This window comes from Ambystoma mexicanum, chromosome 10 (genome assembly GCF_040938575.1).
Source record: "Ambystoma mexicanum isolate Mex_15411 chromosome 10, UKY_AmexF1_1, whole genome shotgun sequence".
Taxonomy (NCBI): Eukaryota; Metazoa; Chordata; class Amphibia; order Caudata; family Ambystomatidae; genus Ambystoma; species Ambystoma mexicanum.
The window spans coordinates 843661927-843684787 of NC_090932.1; the positions used below are offsets into that span (position 1 = coordinate 843661927).

Genomic DNA, 22861 nt, shown 5'->3' on the forward strand with positions numbered 1-22861 from the left:
TACACCGCAGACTCATTGGCGGTTGCCCTGGCGACTGCAGGACGCTCAGGGAGCACCTGCAGACGTTCGCTTGAAGCGTAAGTCCTCACGTGATGCATTGCCTCGGCAACCACCATAAAAACTATCAGAATGCTACGCATGCCGCTTCTTCGCTGTGTCCGTGGCCCAGTTTGTGCAGTGTTCTGGTTTTGCTCGTTCGTGTTGGTTTTCAGGATTTTCTGGTTTTCCCTGATTTTTTGGCTTTGGCTGGACTGCCTTTGGATCACCCTTTAAGTCTGTTCATCGTGTTTCACCTTCGGAGCACTTCTAGTCTCGACCTCTGACTGTTTTTTGGACCGATACTGGATTGCCTCTTTTGTACAACGTTTTGGCCTTTTTTTCTTGCTCTACACCACGCTATAGGACCACCATTGTTAGCATATACCCGGAACTCTTCGCCCTTCCTTCTGGTGGGGCTGGTCTGCATCCAGCCACCTTCTGGGTTCCCTCAGGTCCCTGGAACCGCCTGTTCTTTATTGCAGCACCTTGGGTGGGGAAGCACCTCCGGTCCTTCTGGAGTTTTATCACCTTCCCCACTTCTACATCCATCACCATAGGTAGGTCAAGACCTTTTCTTTGCTTATGTTCTACGTCATCCTGCATTGATCCTTACCTGTTCTGTTTCCCTTTCGGCCATTTGGAGACCCGGTGCTACTGTTCCAGCCACCTGTGGCCTCAATGATTGGTCAGTGAGTAAGCTTGCTCTCCCTGGTTGGTACTTCGGGATGGAGGTCTTTAATCCTTGCAACAACCATGATTTGACAATAGTGAAATTTGACCAATTTCACCCATTCGGCCCCGTGCTATCAGTTTAGGCGATTTCAGGAGATTGCCGATTTTTCAATAATGGAACATAAAACAAAATCAAACATACACACGACTATAGCAGACCACCACGTGCATGTCAGCTATAAAGCCGTGAAACGCTGGGCAGTACCGCTAGTAATTATATGAAATTGCACAGTATCATCGGGTGTGGGCAAACCTGCCCCCTGTCATAAAAGAAGACATTTGTTTGGCAACATTCCTTAACTTGCTGCCGGGCCTGCCGCCCATCCTTCTTTCTTCAGCTTGCCTGGTGACAAAATGCTGGTGTGTTCTGAGAAAAGGCACCCTTTCTTCCCTTCCTTCGAAGAGTGCATAGATGCGTACATTTTAGGCAGCAGTAAACAATCGCAGAACGTGTTGACTTACAAAAGCTTTGAAGTAATAAACGGATGATGAAAATGAGATTGTGGAATTGGACAGCAACAAAATTACAACTTACTGTGGTCACTTTTTAATGTTATTAAAAAAGCAACCGTGTGCGAGGAGTCAGAACACAAGCATAATCTTTATCCTCATATCTTTAGAGTTCCTTTAGCATGGAGCACCTGTGCCCGATTATGAAACCATACATTAAAACAAATGCATCCGTATTTCCACACAGTAATACTCTTAACACCATCATTTCATATTGCAAAATAGGATTATTGTAAAACATGCGAGTGTAGCCCTAAACAAAACTACAAATAACTGTCTATTTCAGCAAACCAATATACAAGAACATGGTACTTAACTCTCCAGGAAAATCGATCTTTAAATCTGCATCACATGTAAATCATATAGCCCACCCATCCCAAGAAATGCTTTGAAAACTTCTTGAGACTGGATTTTCACTCAAGAAGAGACTGGCCGCTCGGTAATTGAAATATACGTACCGGTATAGGAGAAGTTCTATGGAGCTTTAATGCCCCCTTTTGGTGAAACTTGGTAAAGCAGCAAACGCAGTAATCTTCCCCACACTCCAAGCAGCTCTGCAAGAAAAAAGGAAACGATTATTGTTAACAAATAGTAGCACAATGATTATACAACACGAACCCTTCAACTGTTAAAATATTGTATTCATTCCACTGCTGCCCGCAGTATTTCAGGTACACTCTTTCGAGTTGTCACCCGTCGAGCACAATGTTTCTGATTATGGAATTTGGGTAGGGTTCAGGTACTTAAATAAAATCGAAAACAAGAAGTTATTCGGCGTACTTAAATAAAATGAGTTTTTTTCGAACCTCACAGTTAAAAAATGAAAACAGGACTTATTCTGTTTAGTAATTCACAAAATAACAGTTGGCCCACGAGCGCCGGTTTGAATACAATCTTATATATATATAATTCTCTTAGGAAGGCTGCTCATTGAAAACGGAGCAGGGGCACAGCTATTCTTACTCCGATACCGGCTATAATTCTGTACGTGCAGCCATTAGGATGGTGTGACAGCCATACGATCCTACATCCAAAGCCCATAGATGCCCAAATCGATATGACGTTAGCAACATTTCAATGTTAGGATACATGTTGTGAAAAATAAAATGACCACCAAGCCCATTGGGCATTACGAACTCAGTGATTGACGTACACTGCCTTTTTATCACAGACCTAATTGTTCACCATAGAGATCTTTGGTCATCCTTATATTCCATACATGGCCTTTGAAGTTATGCAAATAAGGTTGGAGAACCCTCACTTGTGTTATTTGTCCCTTCCCCTTTCTTACAGGGGTATTTTGAAAGAGAACAAGGTATGACCCCATTACTGTGCAGCAGAAAATAACGAGGACGAACATGTAGAATGTTTTACTATGAATTTCAGTGCAAATATACGGGGGGAGGGGGGTTGGGTTAGGGTAATAAATAATGTGAGGGGAGTATAGCGGGAGTGTCTCCCCCAGCATGTAATTGTGTTGAAATGTGCGGGAGCGAAAAAGGACATTTTCGTCTTCGGTATTTGCTATTCGCAGCAATCACATAGATCCGAGTACAATAGACGTGAACCAGACTGCCCATCTTGGAAAGATAACCTATCAGAAAATAATACATATGCTTGTTCTAGGTTTTGAAAACAAACGTGCTTCAATCAGCAAGGCATATGTAACATTCTTAGAATGACTGAAATATACACTGGAAGACATAACTAACATTGTAACATTTTGAAAACAGACAGTTTACAATGTTAGTGCAATTACATAATTGACTTCTTTTGTTTTTTTTATAACTTATTTTGCACAAAAGCAATACAGCCAACCCCATCCCCCTCCCCCCCTCCATCCCCGCATCCACTCCATCAATCTCCAAAGATATCAGTAATTTTTTTTCTCTGGTTGCGCAGCTGTCAGCAATGTGGCTCTAGAAAGGGTGCACTGGACAGTGTTAATCTTACCAAAATAGAGAGAGACAGTGAGAAAGAAAGAGCACAGGGTGAGGGGAAGCACTAGGCCATTTTATGACATGGAAGGTTCTTGTCTAGTAGGATTAAACATTTTCCTTGACAGGATTAGCAGTAACATCAAGCATCTCTTTAGTTAGGCAGGCAGCCCAACTTCCCAGAAATATTCACCCAAACTATGCCCTCTATAAAATAAATATAATTACACTTCTCCCAACCCTCCACACTTGGAGGTATACGAGGGATGCACTTACAATCCTCCTGTTATGTAATCAAGGCTTAAGGATGCTCAAGCTCCCAAGGAACAGTGAGGAGGGAGTTAGGCTGTGCTGGAGAAAGGATTGACTAGGTGCAACAACGTTTACTGTAAGCAATCAGACATTATTAACGCATCCTCTCTTCCTCGTCACAGTCCAAACAATAGAAGTCTACCAAATACTGAAAGATTGCCCCATATACTCGCCAAAAGAGGACAGATCCAAATTTGCTGCAACACCTAGTTAACATTTGCTTAAACAGAACAGAGTCGATCATATGGGATAGCAGACTTTTCTGCAAAAGCAAAGTCACTATCTGTATGACATGGTAAGTGGAATCCTTAATGGTGCATGAATGTGCCTGGAGTAGCACAGGTGGCAACAATAGAAAATGTCCATGACGGAGGTGCCTTTTTTCGTCAGCCAACAAGGAAGCCATACCTCTCATGAATCTCCGGTCATCGAATATAGCGTTTGATTTTAAATTCCCCTCCGTTTGCCATTTATATGGATTCAATGAGGAAGGAACTGACTATTTCAGCCATCAATCAATATGCAGGACCTCTAGTGACATCATTACCAATAGACAACAGTTGTAGTTGGGACAGCAAAAAAATGGTGAGTGAATAGGAACATCTGCGGAAGGCAGCGTATACTCAATTTGCACTGCATAGTACAAAAGGGGCGTGGGGGGTAAAAGGCAGTGAGCATGCTTGTATGCAAGCATTTGCACTCCCTTTTGCACTCTGCCATGCAAATGATAAAAATGTGGCAGCAGTGTTGTGGCCACGCTGGAATGCAAAAATGGCAGGTCTCTGCTGCTAAATTACATGGAGGATGAAAACAAGCTCCAATATGTTCCTTTATTCTGCCACATTAGTGATTGATTTCAAACTGTATTTTTTGAAAATCAAGAATAGGAATAAACATGTTATTGAATTTCGTTTTGCTGTGCAATGTACATTAAGAAGACCAGTCTACATTAGTAAATGAAGAAAGGAAACCAAAGGGAGGCGGAATGATTTTATTTTAAGTTCTTTTCCCACTTGTAGGCATGCTGAAGAGAACAAAGGTATCCAATGTGGTGGGAATTGGATAGAAAATAATTGCGGGTTTTGGCCAGACAGATGGCTTTTAAAGACCACCACGATATGCTGATTCATCAGATTCAAAGCAGACTTTGAAAGCATGAAAGTGTGCAAGGACTGAGAAGCGCTGTTTTTTTAAGGAGAAACGAACGTTGGCATTCTTGTTTTACACCACGGCACTGCGAGCTGAGAGGGGCTCTTGCCGGCTGTAGCTAGCTTCCTGGAGGAGGCGGAGCTGAAGTCACGTGAGGAGTCACGTGATCTACTTCCCCTACAAAACGCTGAAACAACCTCCCGAGCGGCGAGTGTGCAAGGACTGAGAAGCACTGTTTTTTTAAGGGGAAACTGTAGTGTCCTACCTTCATTGCTAGCATGCATCCAGGGAAACAGTCCTCTGTTGACTGCAACTGATAGTGGGCTGCGCCCCACGTGATGCGAGAGGCGGGGTTGCCGCCCGAAAGGAAAGGGGCAGTTCGTTGAGAATAAAGATCTGTCACCACCTCCGTCTTGCGGCTCCTGATTTATTACGCGCGCTCCTTGATATTTACATCGCGCTACGCTACGCCTTACGAAGGCGTGCTTAGAAGCTCAACAATGGCGACGAGGTCTTCATAAAACGGTGCCGGAGCCATAAGGTCCTGCTAGCCGTCAGTCACGGTCTCCAGGACTCCAGCCGCCTGATCTGCAGCACCGGAGCCGTTCGCGACGCACGCGGCGCAAGCATCCGCCCAAGTAAGAAGTCCCAGTTCACTACCAGCGCTCGCTCGAACAGATTAAAAAAAAAATAACAACCCACGTGTTACGCGCGCCGCGTAATACACGTGGAGACCTGCTGCAACATCCCGACACGCAGTTAAAGAACTGCTTTCAAGCCCAGCATGCGCTCCACAGGAATTCTGGCCCAACGCTAGCACAAAGGGCCTACGCGGCCCGCCCAAACTTGACACGGCAAGGAGAACAGGCCCAACCACGTGCGTGTGCTCATGTTAAATGCACGGTGCTTTACCAAGACACTCTCCTAACACAATTAATCTCATTCCCAATAGTATCCATTGTAAAACTGCATGCTAACAGCAGTCAATCAAGGCGTCATTGGCAGTGCATAGGAAGCAAACATGTCTGATGATAACCCAGACAGTGGAACCCTGAGCCCCTCCTCCAGCTCCACACCCCGCCAAGCCACGCACAAAGATGATCATGGATCAGAATCACTCCAACTACTAGCTGTGCCACCATTTGACATGTCGGATACAAGCAGCCTCGCCCCCAGATGGGCCAGATGGCTCAAAGAGCTGCATGTTTACATAGACGCATCAGGGGTAAGGGAGGAACGCCGACTCAGAGGAATCCTACTCCACTCTCTAGGACCAGTTGTACGGGACATCGTTTTTGAAATGCCCGAATCGAACACAGACACTTTTCAAGGCATCATTGAGGCTCTAAATGCATACTTCGCACCATTGCGAAACGTCGACTATGAACGACATATTTTCCACACCTCCACACAGGACAGCAGTGAAAATATGGACAGCTTTGTAATGCGTCTAAGAAAAAGAGCCAAATATTGTGATTTTGACAGATATTCAACGGAAGAAGCAATAAAGTCCCAAACCATTGCCGGCTGCGCATCTCAGGAATTCAGAAAGAAACTATTGCAAAAAAGCAGAACACTAGAAGAGATACTACAACTGGCACGAGCTGATGCTGCCCTCATGCAACAGACAGAATCACTTGACAACATCAAAATCACACAGTCCGCCCCCACCGCATCAATATGCCCCATCAGAACATCAAGAGAATCACAATCTACTGAACAAAAGAAATGCTACAGGTGCGGTTTCAAATTTCCACATGTCGGTCCATGTCCTGCCATCGGACACAACTGTGACAAGTGCGGAGGTGAAAACCACTTTCAATCTGTGTGCCGAAACATAAATTTCTTCCAACCGACCGAAAGGCACAGGAACACGAGGAGGCCAGACCGACCTTCAACAAGGGACAGCCCGAGATCTCGCAGGAGACTGTCACCCACAGTATCCAGACACCAAACTCAAAGCTCATCCCGCGACACGATACGAGAGGGGAGAAGGCGAGAAGAAAGAAGAGAACACGCGAGTCATACTAGCACCAGGCATGACTCACCAAGGAGATCTTCCAGACAGAAAATCAGACACTTAGAAAATTCGCCTCTCAGTAGACGAAACTCGTACTCATCCTCATCCAGTGGGGACAGAAAAAGGGGATACGTGCATGCCATTGGAAACAGCATTGCCGCGGAATACAGTCCCACCTTGCTACTACAAATAAATGGGCAAAACAAAGAATTCCTGATCGACACGGGGGCAACAGTTAATGTCATAAATGACGAGACTTATGAACATCTCAACCACAAGAAGTCATTGAAGGAAGCAGACACACTAATATATTCATATGGTTCCAACAAGCCTCTCAACTGCCAAGGGATGTTCGTGGCACACTGTCAGTACAAAGACAAGAATCAAAAGATCAAAATATATGTCATAAAAGGGGACGTACCAGGCGGCAGCATCCTGAGCTTCAAGTCTGCAATTCAAATGGGACTCATTCAAATCATGTATCAGATAATGTCGGCATACACGACCAGCCCCAAGGACATGATAAAGCAAATGTTTCCCTCCCTGTTCAAGGGGTTGGGAAAATTAAAGGACAAACAAATAAAGCTACACATCAATCCTCAAATAACCCCGACAGCGCAGCACTACAGAGGCATACCCCTAAACATCCAAAGACACGTGGAGGACGAGATTCAGTCATTATTGCAGCAGGACATCATAGAGCCAGCATCAGGACCAACCCCCTGGGTGTCACCCATCGTACCCGTGCCGAAAAAAGACAACAAGGACAGCATTCGCATTTGCGTAGACATGAGAGCCCCTAATGTAGCCATAGAGCGGGAACGACATCTGGCTCCAAGAATGACCGACATGATGCACCTACTGCATGGATCCAAGGTGTTCTCCAAGCTAGACCTAAATAAAGGATACCACCAGCTAGAGTTGCACCCTACTTCAAGGTATATCACCACCTTTTCAACGCATTTAGGTCTCTTCAGATACAAACGGCTCAGTTTTGGGGTATCGTCGGCGGCCGAAATTTTCCAAAACGAAATCCATCAAGTAATAAAACACATCCCCAACTGTCTAAACTACTCCGACGACATTTTAATTTTCGGCACAACGCAAGAGAGCCATGATGACACACTGAGGAGAGTTTGCATGGCGTTAGAAAATGCCCACCTCACACTCAACCCGGACAAATGCGAAATCAGCAAATCCACCCTAAAATTTTTTGGACACATTTTCTCAAAAGATGGCCTAAAACCAGATCCAGAAAAAGTTCAAGCACTAGTTGAGACACCCACACCCACATCAGTTTCGGCAGTACGCTCGTTCCTGGGAATGGCGAGCTATTGCACCCGATATATACAAGACTTCGCCTCAGTGAGCACGCCACTTCGACTACTAACAGGGAAGAATCAAGAATTCAAGTGGTCGGACACATGCGAAGAAGCATTCCAAGAAATTAAGAAAAGAATAGCAACGGCCTCATGCATGGCATACTACGACCCTGACTTTGACACGGAACTCACAGTAGACGCTAGCCCAGTGGGGCTAGGAGCAATACTGGCACAATCCAGGCGCGGAGCATCACCTGACTCGCCAAAGAGAATTGTAGCCTATGCCAGCCGCAGCCTTTCCAAGACAGAATGCGCCTACTCCCAACCTGAAAAGGAGAGCCTGGCAGTAGTGTGGGCATGCGAGCATTATCATCTATTTTTATATGGACGACCATTCACCATAGTCACGGACCACCAAGCCCTCACCACCATCTATGGAAAACCGACAGCAAGAATGCCACCACGAATTGCCAGATGGGGTCTGAGGCTACAAGAGTACTCGTTCAAGATAATACATCAACCGGGCAAGGACAACAATCCCGCAGACTTCTTATCACGCTACCCACTTCCAGCTCTCGATGAGCGCCAATCACACAAAGCAAACCAATATCTAAGATACCTGATCAACAGTGCGCTACCCAAATGTATCACCACGGCACAACTGCTGGAAGCAACCCAAAAGGACGTACTGCTCCAGACAATAAAATCTTGCCTAAAATCCAACCAATGGCAGATCAGAGCAAAAGGGGCATCTCCATTATCCACGGAGGAGGAACAACACTTTCGCACATTCAAACTTATCCGCCACACTCTATCCATGTCACCAGATGGACTACTACTAAAAGAAAACAGAATAGTAATTCCAGAAACCCTGCAAGATCAGGTACTAGACATCGCCCATGCAGGACACAGAGGAATAGTGTCGACCAATAGGCAACTGAGAACAAAGGTGTGGTTCCCATCCATAGACGAACGGGTAGAACTACTACTACGGAAATGCCTAGCATGTCAGGCAGTGGCACCGCGCACGTTCCCTGAGCCACTCAAAACATCGGAGATGCCGCTGCAAGTGTGGGACGAGGTAGCAGTGGATATGTTTGGGCCGCTGACAAATGGCAAATACGTGCTGGTGATCATTGATGAAATGTCGCGATTCCCAGAAGTACATCTGATTCACTCAACCAGCGCACAATCCGTCATACCCGCGCTGGACAAAACGTTTGCTGACTATGGCATCCCATCCAGAGTCAAATCCGATAACGGACCTCCTTTCACGAGCCATGACTTTGCCATGTTCGCAGAACATCTGGGCTTCCAACACCACAAAGTCACACCACTGTGGCCACAGGCAAATGGAATGGTGGAACGTTTCATGGGAAACCTTAAACGCACCCTACAAATCTGCTCCATCACAAACGGATCGTTCATGCAGGCCATCTGTACCTTACTACGAGAATATCGGAACACCCCGCATAGCTCAACCGGTGAATGCCCATCAATGCTAATGTTCGGGCGTGTCATTAAAACGAGACTTCCACACCATGAGCAAGCAAAGGAGGAGTCCACGCACATAAAGAAGGCCAGAAGCAAAGATCAAGAAAGTAAGGACAGAATGAAGAAATACACAGATGCGAAAAGACACGCCAAACCCAGCACCCTTTACATTGGCGACCAAGTACTAGTACGGCAAAAGCAAGTCACGAAAGACATGCCTGCCTTCAAGCCAGACCCCATGACAGTGACTCACATCCAAGGGTCGATGATAACTGCCGCCAGCCCAAGTGGCACAATCACCCGGAACTCATCTTTCTTCAAGGTTTTTAACCGCACTGACACCACCATCAACACCTCAACAACAGCGAGAGGTGACTCGTCAAATACGGACTCTGAGTATCATGAAGAGGAAAGAGACGCTGATGACAGTGGCAGCGAAAGTGACAACACACCGGCAAGATCAGCCCAGGTATGCAGCCCATCTAAGAGGGTCATCCGCAGACCCATCAGATGGATTGAAGAATCTAATTGAGTACAGTTGAAGTGTTTGTTTAAGGAGGGGGGAGATGTAGTGTCCTACCTTCATTGCTAGCATGCATCCAGGGAAACAGTCCTCTGTTGACTGCAACTGATAGTGGGCTGCGCCCCACGTGATGCGAGAGGCGGGGTTGCCGCCCGAAAGGAAAGGGGCAGTTCGTTGAGAATAAAGATCTGTCACCACCTCCGTCTTGCGGCTCCTGATTTATTACGCGCGCTCCTTGATATTTACATCGCGCTACGCTACGCCTTACGAAGGCGTGCTTAGAAGCTCAACAGAAACGAACGTTGGCATTCTTGTTTTAGACCACGGCACTGCGAGCTGAGAGGGGCTCTTGCCGGCTGTAGCTAGCTTCCTGGAGGAGGCGGAGCTAGCCTGAAGTCACATGAGGAGTCACGTGATCTACTTCCCCTACAAAACGCTGAAACAACCACCCTTGCGTCGTTAAGCCCGGCGGGGTAAAGGCCGTTGGCTGTTGGCTGTTGGGCGCTGGAGGGCGCAACAAAAAGGTAACCGATTACTGATCTGTATTCAATACTTGTCCTAACCTATAGTTATTTGGGAGGCACAATTCTTAAAGCACCCAGGGCATCTTGACCTGCTCGGAAGAAAAGTGCCTCTATAACATCATCTGGATTGGGGGTCAGGCATATAAGAGGACTATACCAAGAACTAGAAAAGAAAAGTGATATAGCTCAATAAGTGGAAAAAGGAGGGACATCCCTAAAATGCACAACATTTGAAAGTAAGATTCCAGAGAGTCAGAGTAAAGTCGGCACAGATAGAGTGTCAGCGGGAGACTGCGGGAGACAACTCCTTTGATCCCATCCACAGATCTGTATGTAAGCACTGATAAAGATTTAGAAAATTATCAGCAGCTACTGTTAGTGCTCAGTACGAGCGGGAGAATGCAGGAGATAGTTCCTTTGATCCCGTTCGAACTACAGACCACAGTACATTAGAAAATTAAAGATCAAACTTTTACATCATGAAATTACATAGCACTAAGGACTTGGAAAGAGAAGGGGACGGGCCATATCTGGGAGGCAGTCAGGAAATAGATATTCTTACCAACTCTCAAGAACATCAAAATATATACCCTCACACTCTGCAACAAATTCAAGCACAAGTGCATGCAGAGGAACCACTCGTCCACTTGTTAGATAGCAACAAAGAAAATAATCTATACACTGTAATTACTAATAATTGAAAACAAGGTTTAGAATACACAATAACAAAAAAAAAAAATTCAACAGAAAATAGAAAATCACTTTGGAAAAAAAGTCATAAAAGTCAGAGTGATGCGGATGGAGAATCGTTGATCTTATGGGAAGAACTGAGACTACCACAAACTCCATCTTCTAGCACAGAAATCCATTCCTCACCAACAAACATGGAGAGTAGAACCGGGTCATTAAGAGAGAAGGGAAATGTGGAAATACCGACTCATCAAGACCCTCAGCAGTCTAAAAATGTAAGATGTGATTTGGAAGAAAGATGTGACATTGGCCAGCAGTATGGACATAAGACAAGCTCAGAAACCAATACAGATACACTGAAAGCTCTACATTTTGTACTAAGCTCACTGGTATCAGTTTTCGAAATGTTAAAACTGGAGGTACAAGTACAAAGTGGGTCACTTTTGGAAATATCGAAAGAAACAGCACCGTGTGATGCATCTTTAGTGGGTTTGGTAACCGCAATTAACACTAATATGACTCTGCTGCTCAGGGATTTAAATTTGGAAATGGTGAAACAAGATTTAGACATTACGTCAATACAACAAACTCTGAAGGAAAAAAATGAAATGGAGAAACAAAATAACGAGCTTCTGGGGGAGGTTGTTTCTCTGTTGAAAGGAAATGGAAAAATAAACCAAGAACAAGGTACCACAGAAATCATTCGTGAATACTCTTTAGATGACACACCATTATCCGAATCAATGCTGGGAATTTCAAAGATTGGCCAACATGGTTGAAGGAGAAATGGAGATTGAAGAAGTACAGCAAAAAATGCAGTCAAATAATGAAAATGAGAAACAAACAGAGTCATCCTGTGGATGTCAACAAGCCTGCAATCAGACATCAAGAGGCAGAAGAAAAGCAAAGAAACGAATTATACGAAGAGAGAGATAAGCGACAGTAGATCTTAGAAAAAGGAAAAACCAAAAGAAAAAATTGAAAGAAAATAAGAACAATGAAAACAAACTGAAAAAATATCCCCACAGATAATTTCTAAAAACCCAAACAGATACGAGAAACAAGAAACATTAACAAATAATGAGATTGGTGGACAAACGCCGTTGGGGAAACATAGAATGATACAAGAGAAGAAAAATCAGAAACAAACCAAAAAGATCCTTGAAAGTATAGAAATAGGGAAACGTAAAACATTGGAAGGCACTGTAGTAATCACAAAAGCAAGCATTGGTCTGCAAACAGAAAATATGATAGAGGAAAGGAGAAATCTAAGGATAAAGGCAAAGGAGAGTATGTCGAGGAATAAAACAGAAATAGGAAAACTACAAGCAATAAAAGAACCAAAAGAAGTGCCTCAACAAACTGCTGCAATAAAATGGGCTCCAATCTTTTTGAAAAAAGATCTCGAACATGGCAGAAAGAGCAATTCTCCATAGAGTGCTGAAATGGCACATAGCGGCTGTATGTTAAAAATTTCTCCAATCTTCGAGATGAGAACACAGAAGACTACTAAAGATTCAAGTGCCCCAATATTGGATGTTGTAACTCCCACCAATGTAAATGAAAGCGTATTAGACACTATACAAGAAAATTATATTTATAATGGGGAGGGAAATCAATCAGTCTTGACAACCCAGGAGAATATGTGGATGGCAACGCGACCTTACAGTCTCTATCAAAAACCAGCGAAAGATCGGATCACCGTAATCTGAGAATCCACATCACTCCAAGAGTATGGTTGAGACTGCGCTCTAATATAGGGCACCATAAATCACTGAACAGGGCTGTAATTTTGGGTCTGATGAAGAAAGTGGAAAATCTTCATTGTTTATCAACAGAAGATATAGAAAGCATCACATTCCCACTGTCACAAGACCACTTTCGGGTGGAATTGGTATTCACTTCAGAGAGCGCGAAAAATAGTATGCTACAAGAATCAGAGGAGTTGGAGTCATATGGATTGGAACTCTCATGTAATGACTCAGAAATAAAAACCACTAGTAAAAAAAAACAAGAATGCCTCACTACCAATAAAAAAGGAAAGAGTCATTCCCAATGAACAGAACCGGATGAAAGGGTGCAAAAGAGATGGAATCAAGGACAAAGGAAGGAACCCTTTCACTCCTGCCAGCAATTCTAACGCAAGTGTTACAGAACCTAGGACTGGGAACACAGCATCTTTAGAAAAGATGACCTAAATGTGTTCAATTGGAACTCACTGGGCTCCGTTGCTATAAGAGCAAAAGAAACGAGGGTACATCTATTTAATATGGGTGATGTTGTTTTACTACAAGAAACCTGGCTCGTAAATCCATTGAATATCAAAGGATATACAATCCTTTGCTTACCGGCTGCACAAAAATCATTGGGACGACCATCAGGGGGTTTGTTGACAGCATTGCAAAATCATATCTTTACTAATATAGTAGAAATAGGGAAAAACTCATTAGGTTTCCATGCATGTAGAGCAAATATAAACTTACAAGGGAAATCCTCAATTTTGGTTTTGATAAATATTTACTGGAACCCCGCCAGTACGAAACTGGACATTTCTTTGGAAAATCTAGCTCTACTATTGGAAGCAGTCAAGGTGGATTCAGCTACCAGTAATATCATCTTAGCAGGAGATTTTAGTGCCAACTGTTTGGTTGTTCACAAATATGAGGCAAAAAAAAAAATTGAATGCTGAAAAAACAAGCAGGGGTAAAATGTGGCAAGATTTTATGAAATGTTGGGATCTTTGGTTGCTCTCTTGCGAGCAATTTATCATTCTATGTGTATATAAAACATGGCACATAGGGAAGTCATCTTCTGCAATAGATTTCATCTTTGTCTCTAAAAATCTGCATTCCGCACCCCTCACCCTCAATTTAAAACAAGACGGGGCCAGTGACCATTCCAGACTGGAATTAACATTCCAAAATATCTTGAGTAAGAACAGAAATAGAAATTCAGGATCTAAAAAGTAAAAATGGGAAAATTAGACTAAGGAAATATAAGAACGGGGTCTCAAACTTAATAGGCAGCTAAAAGAGGTCCCCGAGTCATTATGGAAACTGGAAAGTGATCCAACAAGATTTAGTACATTTATTTGGGAAACACTGGCACCTGAAGAACTAACAGGGAGGGTGAACCAAAAGCATCTACACGCCTTTGATGAAAAAACACAAAGGAGAAAAAGAGAACATAGAAAAGCATTGCGAGAAATCAGAAAAAAGGGGTATACGGAACACCAACTAAAAATAGAACTAAAAAAGGAAAAAATGTATTATAAATCATGGTCAATCTCGCAAAAGCAAATGCGTATGCAAATAGATGGGGAATATGTCCTCAACATATTAAGAGAAAATAATAGCAAACCTTTTTGGGAAACATTAAGCCAATTTGAGGGGGGAGTAGGTGACTCGCTCTGTAATCTGGTCTCTGAGAAAGATTGGGTTGATCATTTTACAGAGACCTATAGAAGTCAAAGCAACTGTCTCTTCTTGACTAATCCAGATATGCCTTGGAAACTTCACATCAAAGAAGAAGAAATTTATGAAATCATAATTAATCCCTCAACTTCCAAGGCCTCAGGATTAAATGGTCTGACTTATCAGACATTGAAGGGAGAACCAAAACTTTGGTCGGAATTACTATCTTGTCTCTACAGGGGAATCATCCAAAAACGGGTATTTCCGATCTCTTGGAAAACGGCATTGGTAATACCAATTTTTAAAAAAGGTGATCGTCGAGTGGCTACAAACTATAGGCCAATAGCATTGCTAGATATTGAAAGCAAAATATTCATGAGACTCTTATTCAATCATATTCTGCCATGGGTAGAAGAGCATGAAATCCTATCACGGTATCGGACTGGATTTCGGAAGGGTCATTCGACATCAGTAAATGGATTCATTTTGAACATCTTGAGTGAACAAACAGGGAAAAAAAAACTCTCTTCCATTGTATGGAGCATGGATAGAATTATCTAGCGCATTTGATCAGGTAGAACAAGCACTACTTTGGCAAAAACTGCGGAAGTGGGGAATGCCAGAATCATTATTATCAATTTTGGTAGAACTGCATAAAGCTACAAATCTAAGAGTTCGATTAGACGAAATGGGTCATTTGTCCAAATTTGTAGAGGTGATTAGAGGGGTTAGACAAGGGTGCCTAGGAGCAGCTCTTTTCTTTAACCTGTTTTTGGCAGGCATGGGGTTGTTTCTAGAGTCATCTGCGTTGGCCAGCCCGACCTTAAATGGGAGAAAGATATGGTGGCTGGCCTACGCAGATGACATAGTACTCCTTGATAGAACAGCAATTGGTCTACAATGTTTGCTAACAAGACTCAATGAGTATGTGGAAATAAACAGACTAACAATTAATTCTAGTAAGTCAAATATCTTAATCTTTAAACACACAATGACAAAGAATAAATATAAGAGCTGGAAATTGGGAGGCCAATGCATCAGAGTTGTAGAAGCGATAAAATATTTGGGCTATAATATATATGCCTATCCAGCCCAATATAAAATACACTCTGATGTCATGGATAAGACAATCCAAGCCGGCTCTCAAATGGTTAAATTGAACCACAAATTTTGTAAATTTTCAATCCACCCATTAGTAAAATACTACTTAGCAAAAATAGTACCGGTGTTACTCTATGGACTGGAAGTTAAACCAGGTCTTTGGGCAACTAACTGGGAACTATTTGAAGGTCGTCTTTGGAAAAAAGCCATGGGTCTTCCAAACTGTACCCCAATAAAATGCTTGAGGTTTGAGTCGGGCTTAAAGTCATTGAAGATCATGGCAGATTGGAAATTGATTTCAATGTTTCGAGATATAGTGACAGGAAAAAAACCCACCTTGTATGGAGACCTGGGTGCTCATAAATTACTGGACAAATCGCCCCTTTTGAACTTTCTTGGGGACAAAGTAATGAAAATATTGACTAAAACAGATCTGGATATAGAAATCTTGATTCAAAACCCTCTTTACCTTAAAAAAAAGATAGAACAGTTGGACTGGATTGAAACAATAGAAACAGTCAGACTGGACTCCATTCAAAGCGCTTTCCTGAGGGGGGCGAAGAAACTCGGTTGTTTATCGGGCTATCTAATGAAATTCCCTGACAGAAAATTGCATTCAAATATTTTAAGAATGAGACTAAATCTAATTCATTGTGGAGAAATTTTAGAGAGACGAAAACAAGGGATAAAAGCGAAAAAACTGTGTTCTGTCTGTGAAAACCCTGCCAAACAAACGCTAAAGCATCTGCTTATGGACTGTGAAGGTACATGGATCCATCGCTTACATTTATTCAGAAATTTTGTGCGCATAGAAGAAGATATTATATCTGATTTTTTGTGGGAAAGACTAATCTCTGGCACAAATGCTGCACTACTATCAGCAGCCATACAGGTGCTATTAAATTGTGAAATAGATATCTAAAATGGTCATTTTGTGAAACCAGATTGATGAAATCCAGATTTCGAGGTTATAAATGTAAGAGGCAGGGTTTGGTGAAGAAAAAGAATATGTTGTTTTATGAAAGAAATGTGTATATTTTACAGATTATATTTTGGAAGCTGTTATTGACTTGGTTTATATAATTTTGTAAAGGCTTGTACAGCCAAAACAAATAAAAAAAAAAAAGAAAGCATGAAAACACTCCACATTTGCTTATGGAAATCACTCATGAGACACCAGGTCTTGATTTCAAAGAATCAATTTCACATTAACTCATAAACCGAATCCGGTCAACTATGAAAGGTTAACAAGATCAGGTTACTGGCATTTAACTGCATGGCACAAGCCATCGGCCTGGATTAGTCATGGTTAAAGGTTATTGAAGGCAAGGACAGTTAACAGAAATGCTTTGAATAGGATAACATGGAGAGGGAATATTTAGGCATGTGTCAGCTCTGCCCTCTTATGGGGAACTGATGCGACAACACAACCAAGAAAACCCTATACAACATGTACAGGAAGAGCTGTGATGCAATGTCATCACAAAACTTTATCACCAAGATAAATTCTCATGAGTGCAGGGAAACTATTTTAATAATCAGGCTAAATGATTTACTGGTGCATACTAGAACAAGGGAATGACTGGGGGTCCTGTACATTTTATGTTTGTATGAACATTTTATATAGGGTTAAGAAGAAAATGGTTAAGACCACAGTTCTTAAAGAACAACATTAGAATATGTAAGGAGGCGATGTTTTAAATGATTCAAAAAACGACCACATATCGGACCTATGGAGACAGGTTCACTGGCTTCCTGTCAAACAGAGAATAATCTTTAAAATCCTCTCCATCACTCATAAATGCCTCCATGATCTGGCAGCCCCCTACCTCGCCCAGCGCATCGCCTTCCCCACTTCCACAAAGCCATCTAGGCTAGCCTACACCAACATGACCACCAAGCCCAAAACCTGCAGAGTGCGTGCAGGGGGCTCCAGCTTCCCAGCCATCGCTGCCACCCACTGGAACGCACTACCTTCACACATTAGGGTAATCGACGCTCACCTGGCCTTCCGCAAGGCCATCAAAACCAGCCTGTTTGTCTGAAATGTCAGGCCCCGTATGCCCATCTGTACTCTGCAACCTAGCACATATGATGTAACCAAGTAACCGCATGTCCTAATGTACTCATGCCTGCGTACACTTTCATGTAAACAGCGCCTCAATGCCTTGGGGCTGTAGTGCGCTTTACAAATGTAAAAAATAAATAAAATAAAAAATTCAACAGATGAGGATTTTATGTTCGATATTCATCGGTTTGTGAAAGAATCCATGAGGAGGATTGGGTGTACCTTTGGATAAGATAGCTTTTTCATTGCCATATCTCTTTCTTCTTCCTGTATTTTATAAGGTCTGTAATTGTTTTATGTTTTTAATTGTATTAATTATGTATTCTAATGGTGTTAACAAAATAAACAATGATTGACTTATATAAATGCCCTCCACAAAGCCCTCCAACTCGCCACTTATGATGTAATGAGTGTAACAGACGTATAGCTGTACTGACATATGCCGATGTCGTCTTGATAGCTCATACCCCCATAGCTCTGCAAAATGTGGTTACAAGCTATACAGATTAGAAGAGAGAACACAATCTGGTAGTCAACCTTAAGAAATCGCGCCATGAGGAATTCCAAGAATAAGAAAAATGCAGAATCGCAAAAGGACACAAGTTGCATCACTTATATACGGTCTACTATTTGGGCCTGGTATCTACTTGCGCTTGTCCATGGAAAAAACATTAAGATAAGGTGATTGGGAAAATGTAGCAAACCAGTGGGGTTATTTTTGTTGATTTGCAGTGGTCTCTCTCAACAACCGGGAAAACAAATGTTGGATATTTATAAAATAAAAACAGTCGGGGTGGGGGGGGGGAATATAAGCAGGAGTTTACGGCCAAAAAGATTTGAATCCTTTGCAGCAAATGCAAAATAGGTTTCACCGTCAACTATGGGGCATTACAACTACTACATTCACATACTGGCAGGTCCCAGTTGTTCTAGGTCCACGGGAGAAACGAAACCCCACAGATCCCCAAACATTTTACAGCTCCATCTAATTGAACAGCTACATCTGGAATGTCAATAAGGGAAAGGGGATGTGGATAAAATTAAAAAACAACACAGATTTGTCATCTTCAAATGTCAGAAATCTGCAAAAGGGGAGAGGGACACAAAAGGAAACCGAAGAGAGTGTTATCACGATTATAAAATGTAAACTCTTGCTTACCACCCTCAGCCACCCGATTACCAGTTTACCCCTCGCTAATGCTAGTATGGGTACTTTGACCAATCTACTGAGCATTACATTCTTGAACTCTAGATTGGAATTGCCTTTTCTCTAGTGCCTAGTTTTTACCTAGGATTTACTTTAACAAATTAAATAACAAAAACTATTTAACATAAGTAAAGAGTTCTTCTGTTTCTTTCTTTTACTTTTTGGAATTAATTTGATATGCTCTCTATGACGTTGCGTTCAATTATTGCAAGATCTTTAGGTAACAAATTGAGGACTATTCCTACTACAATTGTTTTTTTTAAAACAGTTTTGATATAAACACATGTCTCTTTTTCAACGCAAGAGGCCAATTTAGCTCCTGTTCTTTACTTGTATTTAACAAACAAAGACACTCTGGCTTTGTCGGACAGTCAGAAACGGAACACTGTCCCTTTAGATCCTGAATGAAAAAAAACACGAGCCGCTCCCTCTCCCAGTTGGCGCACACCCCAGAAATCCACAATCCTTCCTCTCTTGCTGTGCGCACCAGATGGCACACGGAACACATTTGTCTGAAAACACGGATATGGTTGATTGGAGTTAGAAGGACAGATGGGCCCCTGAGCTACCTCTTGGTTTGGTAGATGTATTGCTGGAAAGGAACCTGCAGCCTACCACATGGTTTGTCTGGGAAGCAAACTCCAGAATTCCCAAAAATGAATTTAGAGAGGGTTGTTTGGCAAACCTTGTTTGGTGGAGGCGCTGGTGGTTGGTTTCAACCATTGGTTATAACCATGACATTCTTGATTCTTGAAAGTAAATGAGCCACTCTTAAATTGTGGCCATAGATGAGGGTTTAATGTAATGACACAAAAATGTGAGGGCCTAGCAGAGTGCTAGGTCATGTGAGAGGGGAGCCGAAGTGGGAGCCAGTGTGTAGCGTTCTCTTATCAGATGCTGAGAAACAGTGGTCCAATGCACAGAATATATAGGAAATGTTAGGAGTATAATTTACAGTAAGAGTGCCATTGCAAGGTCATTTCAAGGTGGGCCATGGTACTTGTCAGCCAATATGTTTGTTGAATCAACTGTGGAGGGAGCCAGTGTGTGGTACATTCTCTTAAATGCTGAGACACATACCAGTCCAGACATAGATTGTGTTGGAATTGTTGGGAGTGTAATGTACAATACGAGTGCTGATGGCAGGGTTCATGTGTGAGGGGGGGGGGGCACAGTACTGTATGCCAATAATTTGGTGCTGGGAGATATGGGTCTCAAGTGAGCCGCCATGCCCTGGTGCATGCAATTTAAGGACAGCTTGTGGGCCAGGTGGTACAATTGTACCTGGTTAGAGGGAGAGCTCAAGCAAGGGCCTAAATTGTATCGTAGCATGAGGAAGGGAGAGGTGGTCTCTAGAGAGGGTGTGTGGGAGCGAGGGGCCAATGGGCCCCTCTCTACCATCACTTCTCAGTACAAAACTCGGACCAAGTGCCTCTAGTGGTGGGTACGCCCCTCGCCCTTATGCAATGTTAATTTTGGGTTACATTTGTGTAGATGGGACCACCAAGCAGGACACAGGGCAGCCATTTTTTGTACCCCCTTTTCGACTCCATCTTGGTAATCAGGCCTCACTGCGATAGTACAAAATGCATCTCTCCCTTTTGCCCGCCGCAGTAGCTCAGAGCACATGGCCCCCACCCTCGTCCCCACTCCAGCTGGAAAACTCTGCAGCCCCATTCTCACGCTGAAGCAGGAGCTGCTTGCAACAAATAATAAATGTAACACATCCCTTTTCCTCTGAGATCACTGTCCTGCATGTGAACCAACATGAGCCAAGCACATAGCTCGTCCATCTCCACAAAAGTGTCCTTGCCCTCTTACCCTCGCCAGTTGAAACTTATTGCCATTCTAATCCTGTGTCCTTGCAAGGTATTCCTTTCATGTGCCAGACTGCCAACCATGCTATGAAGCCCACCCAACAGACCCCCAACTAACATTAGACCCCTGCTGCAGTATATCGTGCCCAATACTAACAAGTGCCACATACCTGAGATTCTTGTGAGACTAACCCTAAAGTTCAATGACAGTATTATAGTGGTCAAGGCCCATAAACCTCTGACCTGTATAACCCAAATGTTGTAGATGATATAAACTCTTGTGTGATTTGTACAATGACATGATACACTGCTGAGGGTCTTTTGATCAACGATTATTTAGTGCATGCATTACTCAGAATGTATTTTCTTAGCTTAGCTTAGATAGTGACCACCGTGTTTCACAGTGACCTGACCTTCACCCATCCGGAGCACAGATGCCTGACGTCGATCCTTCCGCCAACCAAGCAACCAACCTGGAAGAAGAGATGATGCCCACACCTAAGACACCACCCTGGCTGACCAATCCAGGTCCAAATTAGCATCATATGTTAAAGATGTCAATGTACTATATAAATGTGTTATAACCTTGATGTGGTCAGAGCGCTCTCAGAGATCTAGATAAACTTTTCCTTGAACTCTCGCAGCCTGCTCTTTTGTGCCTTATTCCCTGTCCAGGGAGTGTCTGTATTATTCATTTTTTCACGTAGAGTCGGGGAGGGCACAAATATTTGGTGACCCACTGCGACGTGATCAGTGAGGTGCCTCGAGGCTGGCGCCGAGCGGCGAGATCCGGGACGCCCCCAGCAAAACCATCGCCTCCGCGGCCGACCAGCCTGTGCGCACTACGAAGAAGGGTCAAGGGTTCCCGGTTGACGAATACCAGACTGAAAAGCTGCTCGCCGAGGCGGGCCACGGCTTGGTTGGTGTGCGAGCCTGACTGGGGTCGGACTGCGAGCAGCGACCCTCGGGTCACCTGACTGAACACGTGAGTGCCGGTTGCAAAGGTTACGAAGGAAAGGTAAGGGAGAAATAGGGGGGACAGGTGGTAACGGGTAATAGGGAAGAATAGGGCCTGTGTGAGTGATGATGACGCTTTTCTGATCTGTCCTTTATATGGCCATTAGGTTTTTGTAAGAAGTGAAGAGAAAAAAGAGAAGTGGTATCCTAGCCCGAACGGGGTAGAAGGCGGCGCCGCATAGCATTGTCTCGTCCAGAGCAGAATAAATAAGTGAAGATACAAAGAAAATAGTAGGAGTTTCGTATATTGAGTAGACTCGGAGTAGTTATTGAGAACATTCTTTTTCTGGGTACAAAAGGATTCTTGGAATAGAGTAAGAGGGTGTAAGAGGTGGGGAGTGAATGAGAAGAGTAGGCGAAACGAGAAAGGGGTGGAAAAAAGAGCAAACGGGGAGAAAACGCGCGCAGGTAGTGCATGTGCATGATAAGTGTTATATGTGCTTTTGTGTTCTGTCCATTTTTTGTCAAGGATATCCAAGTACTGTGATTAATTTGTGGTTAAAGTGGCAAAATATCCAAAAATGAACTGTTGAATTTGAACGTGCAACAACTATTAGGTTAACGTTGAAAAGTGATTGATATATTTATCTTGATACATATATGTGCATACAAATTACAAGTAACTGAGAAGATTTGTGGTGTATTATCCAATTAGAAGGAAAAAAAGACTAGTGAATAAGTGATTAAGGGGAAAGAGAGGTCGAAAGGCAAATACAGACAAAGGGAGAAAAGGAAAAATATCGTCATGGGGGAATAACACCACTAGCACATATTTGTCAGCACCTTCCGTTATACAGTGAGAAAATACAAAAATACCACGACCAATGGTTGACGGAGATAAAAGGGGACAGTGTGACGCCAATTTGGCCAGAAGGTGGGTCATTCGACAAAAGAGTATTAAATTTAGTATACACACACTTGTTAGCAAGGTATAATGGGAAACAACTACAAAATAGAAGGGAAGTACTAGACTTGTGGCGAATGTT

The 22861-nt window shown here is 43.1% G+C and overlaps 1 protein-coding gene across 1 annotated transcript in view; it reads right to left on the reverse strand.

Moving 5' to 3' along the window:
• The window catches only part of ZBBX (zinc finger B-box domain containing), a 1294113-nt gene that overhangs the window by 969871 nt on the left and 301381 nt on the right, over positions 1-22861 (reverse strand). The window contains exon 7 of the mRNA XM_069618490.1: positions 1740-1835. Within this exon, the coding sequence (XP_069474591.1) occupies positions 1740-1835 (96 nt within the window). The remainder of the gene's footprint in view (positions 1-1739; positions 1836-22861) is intronic.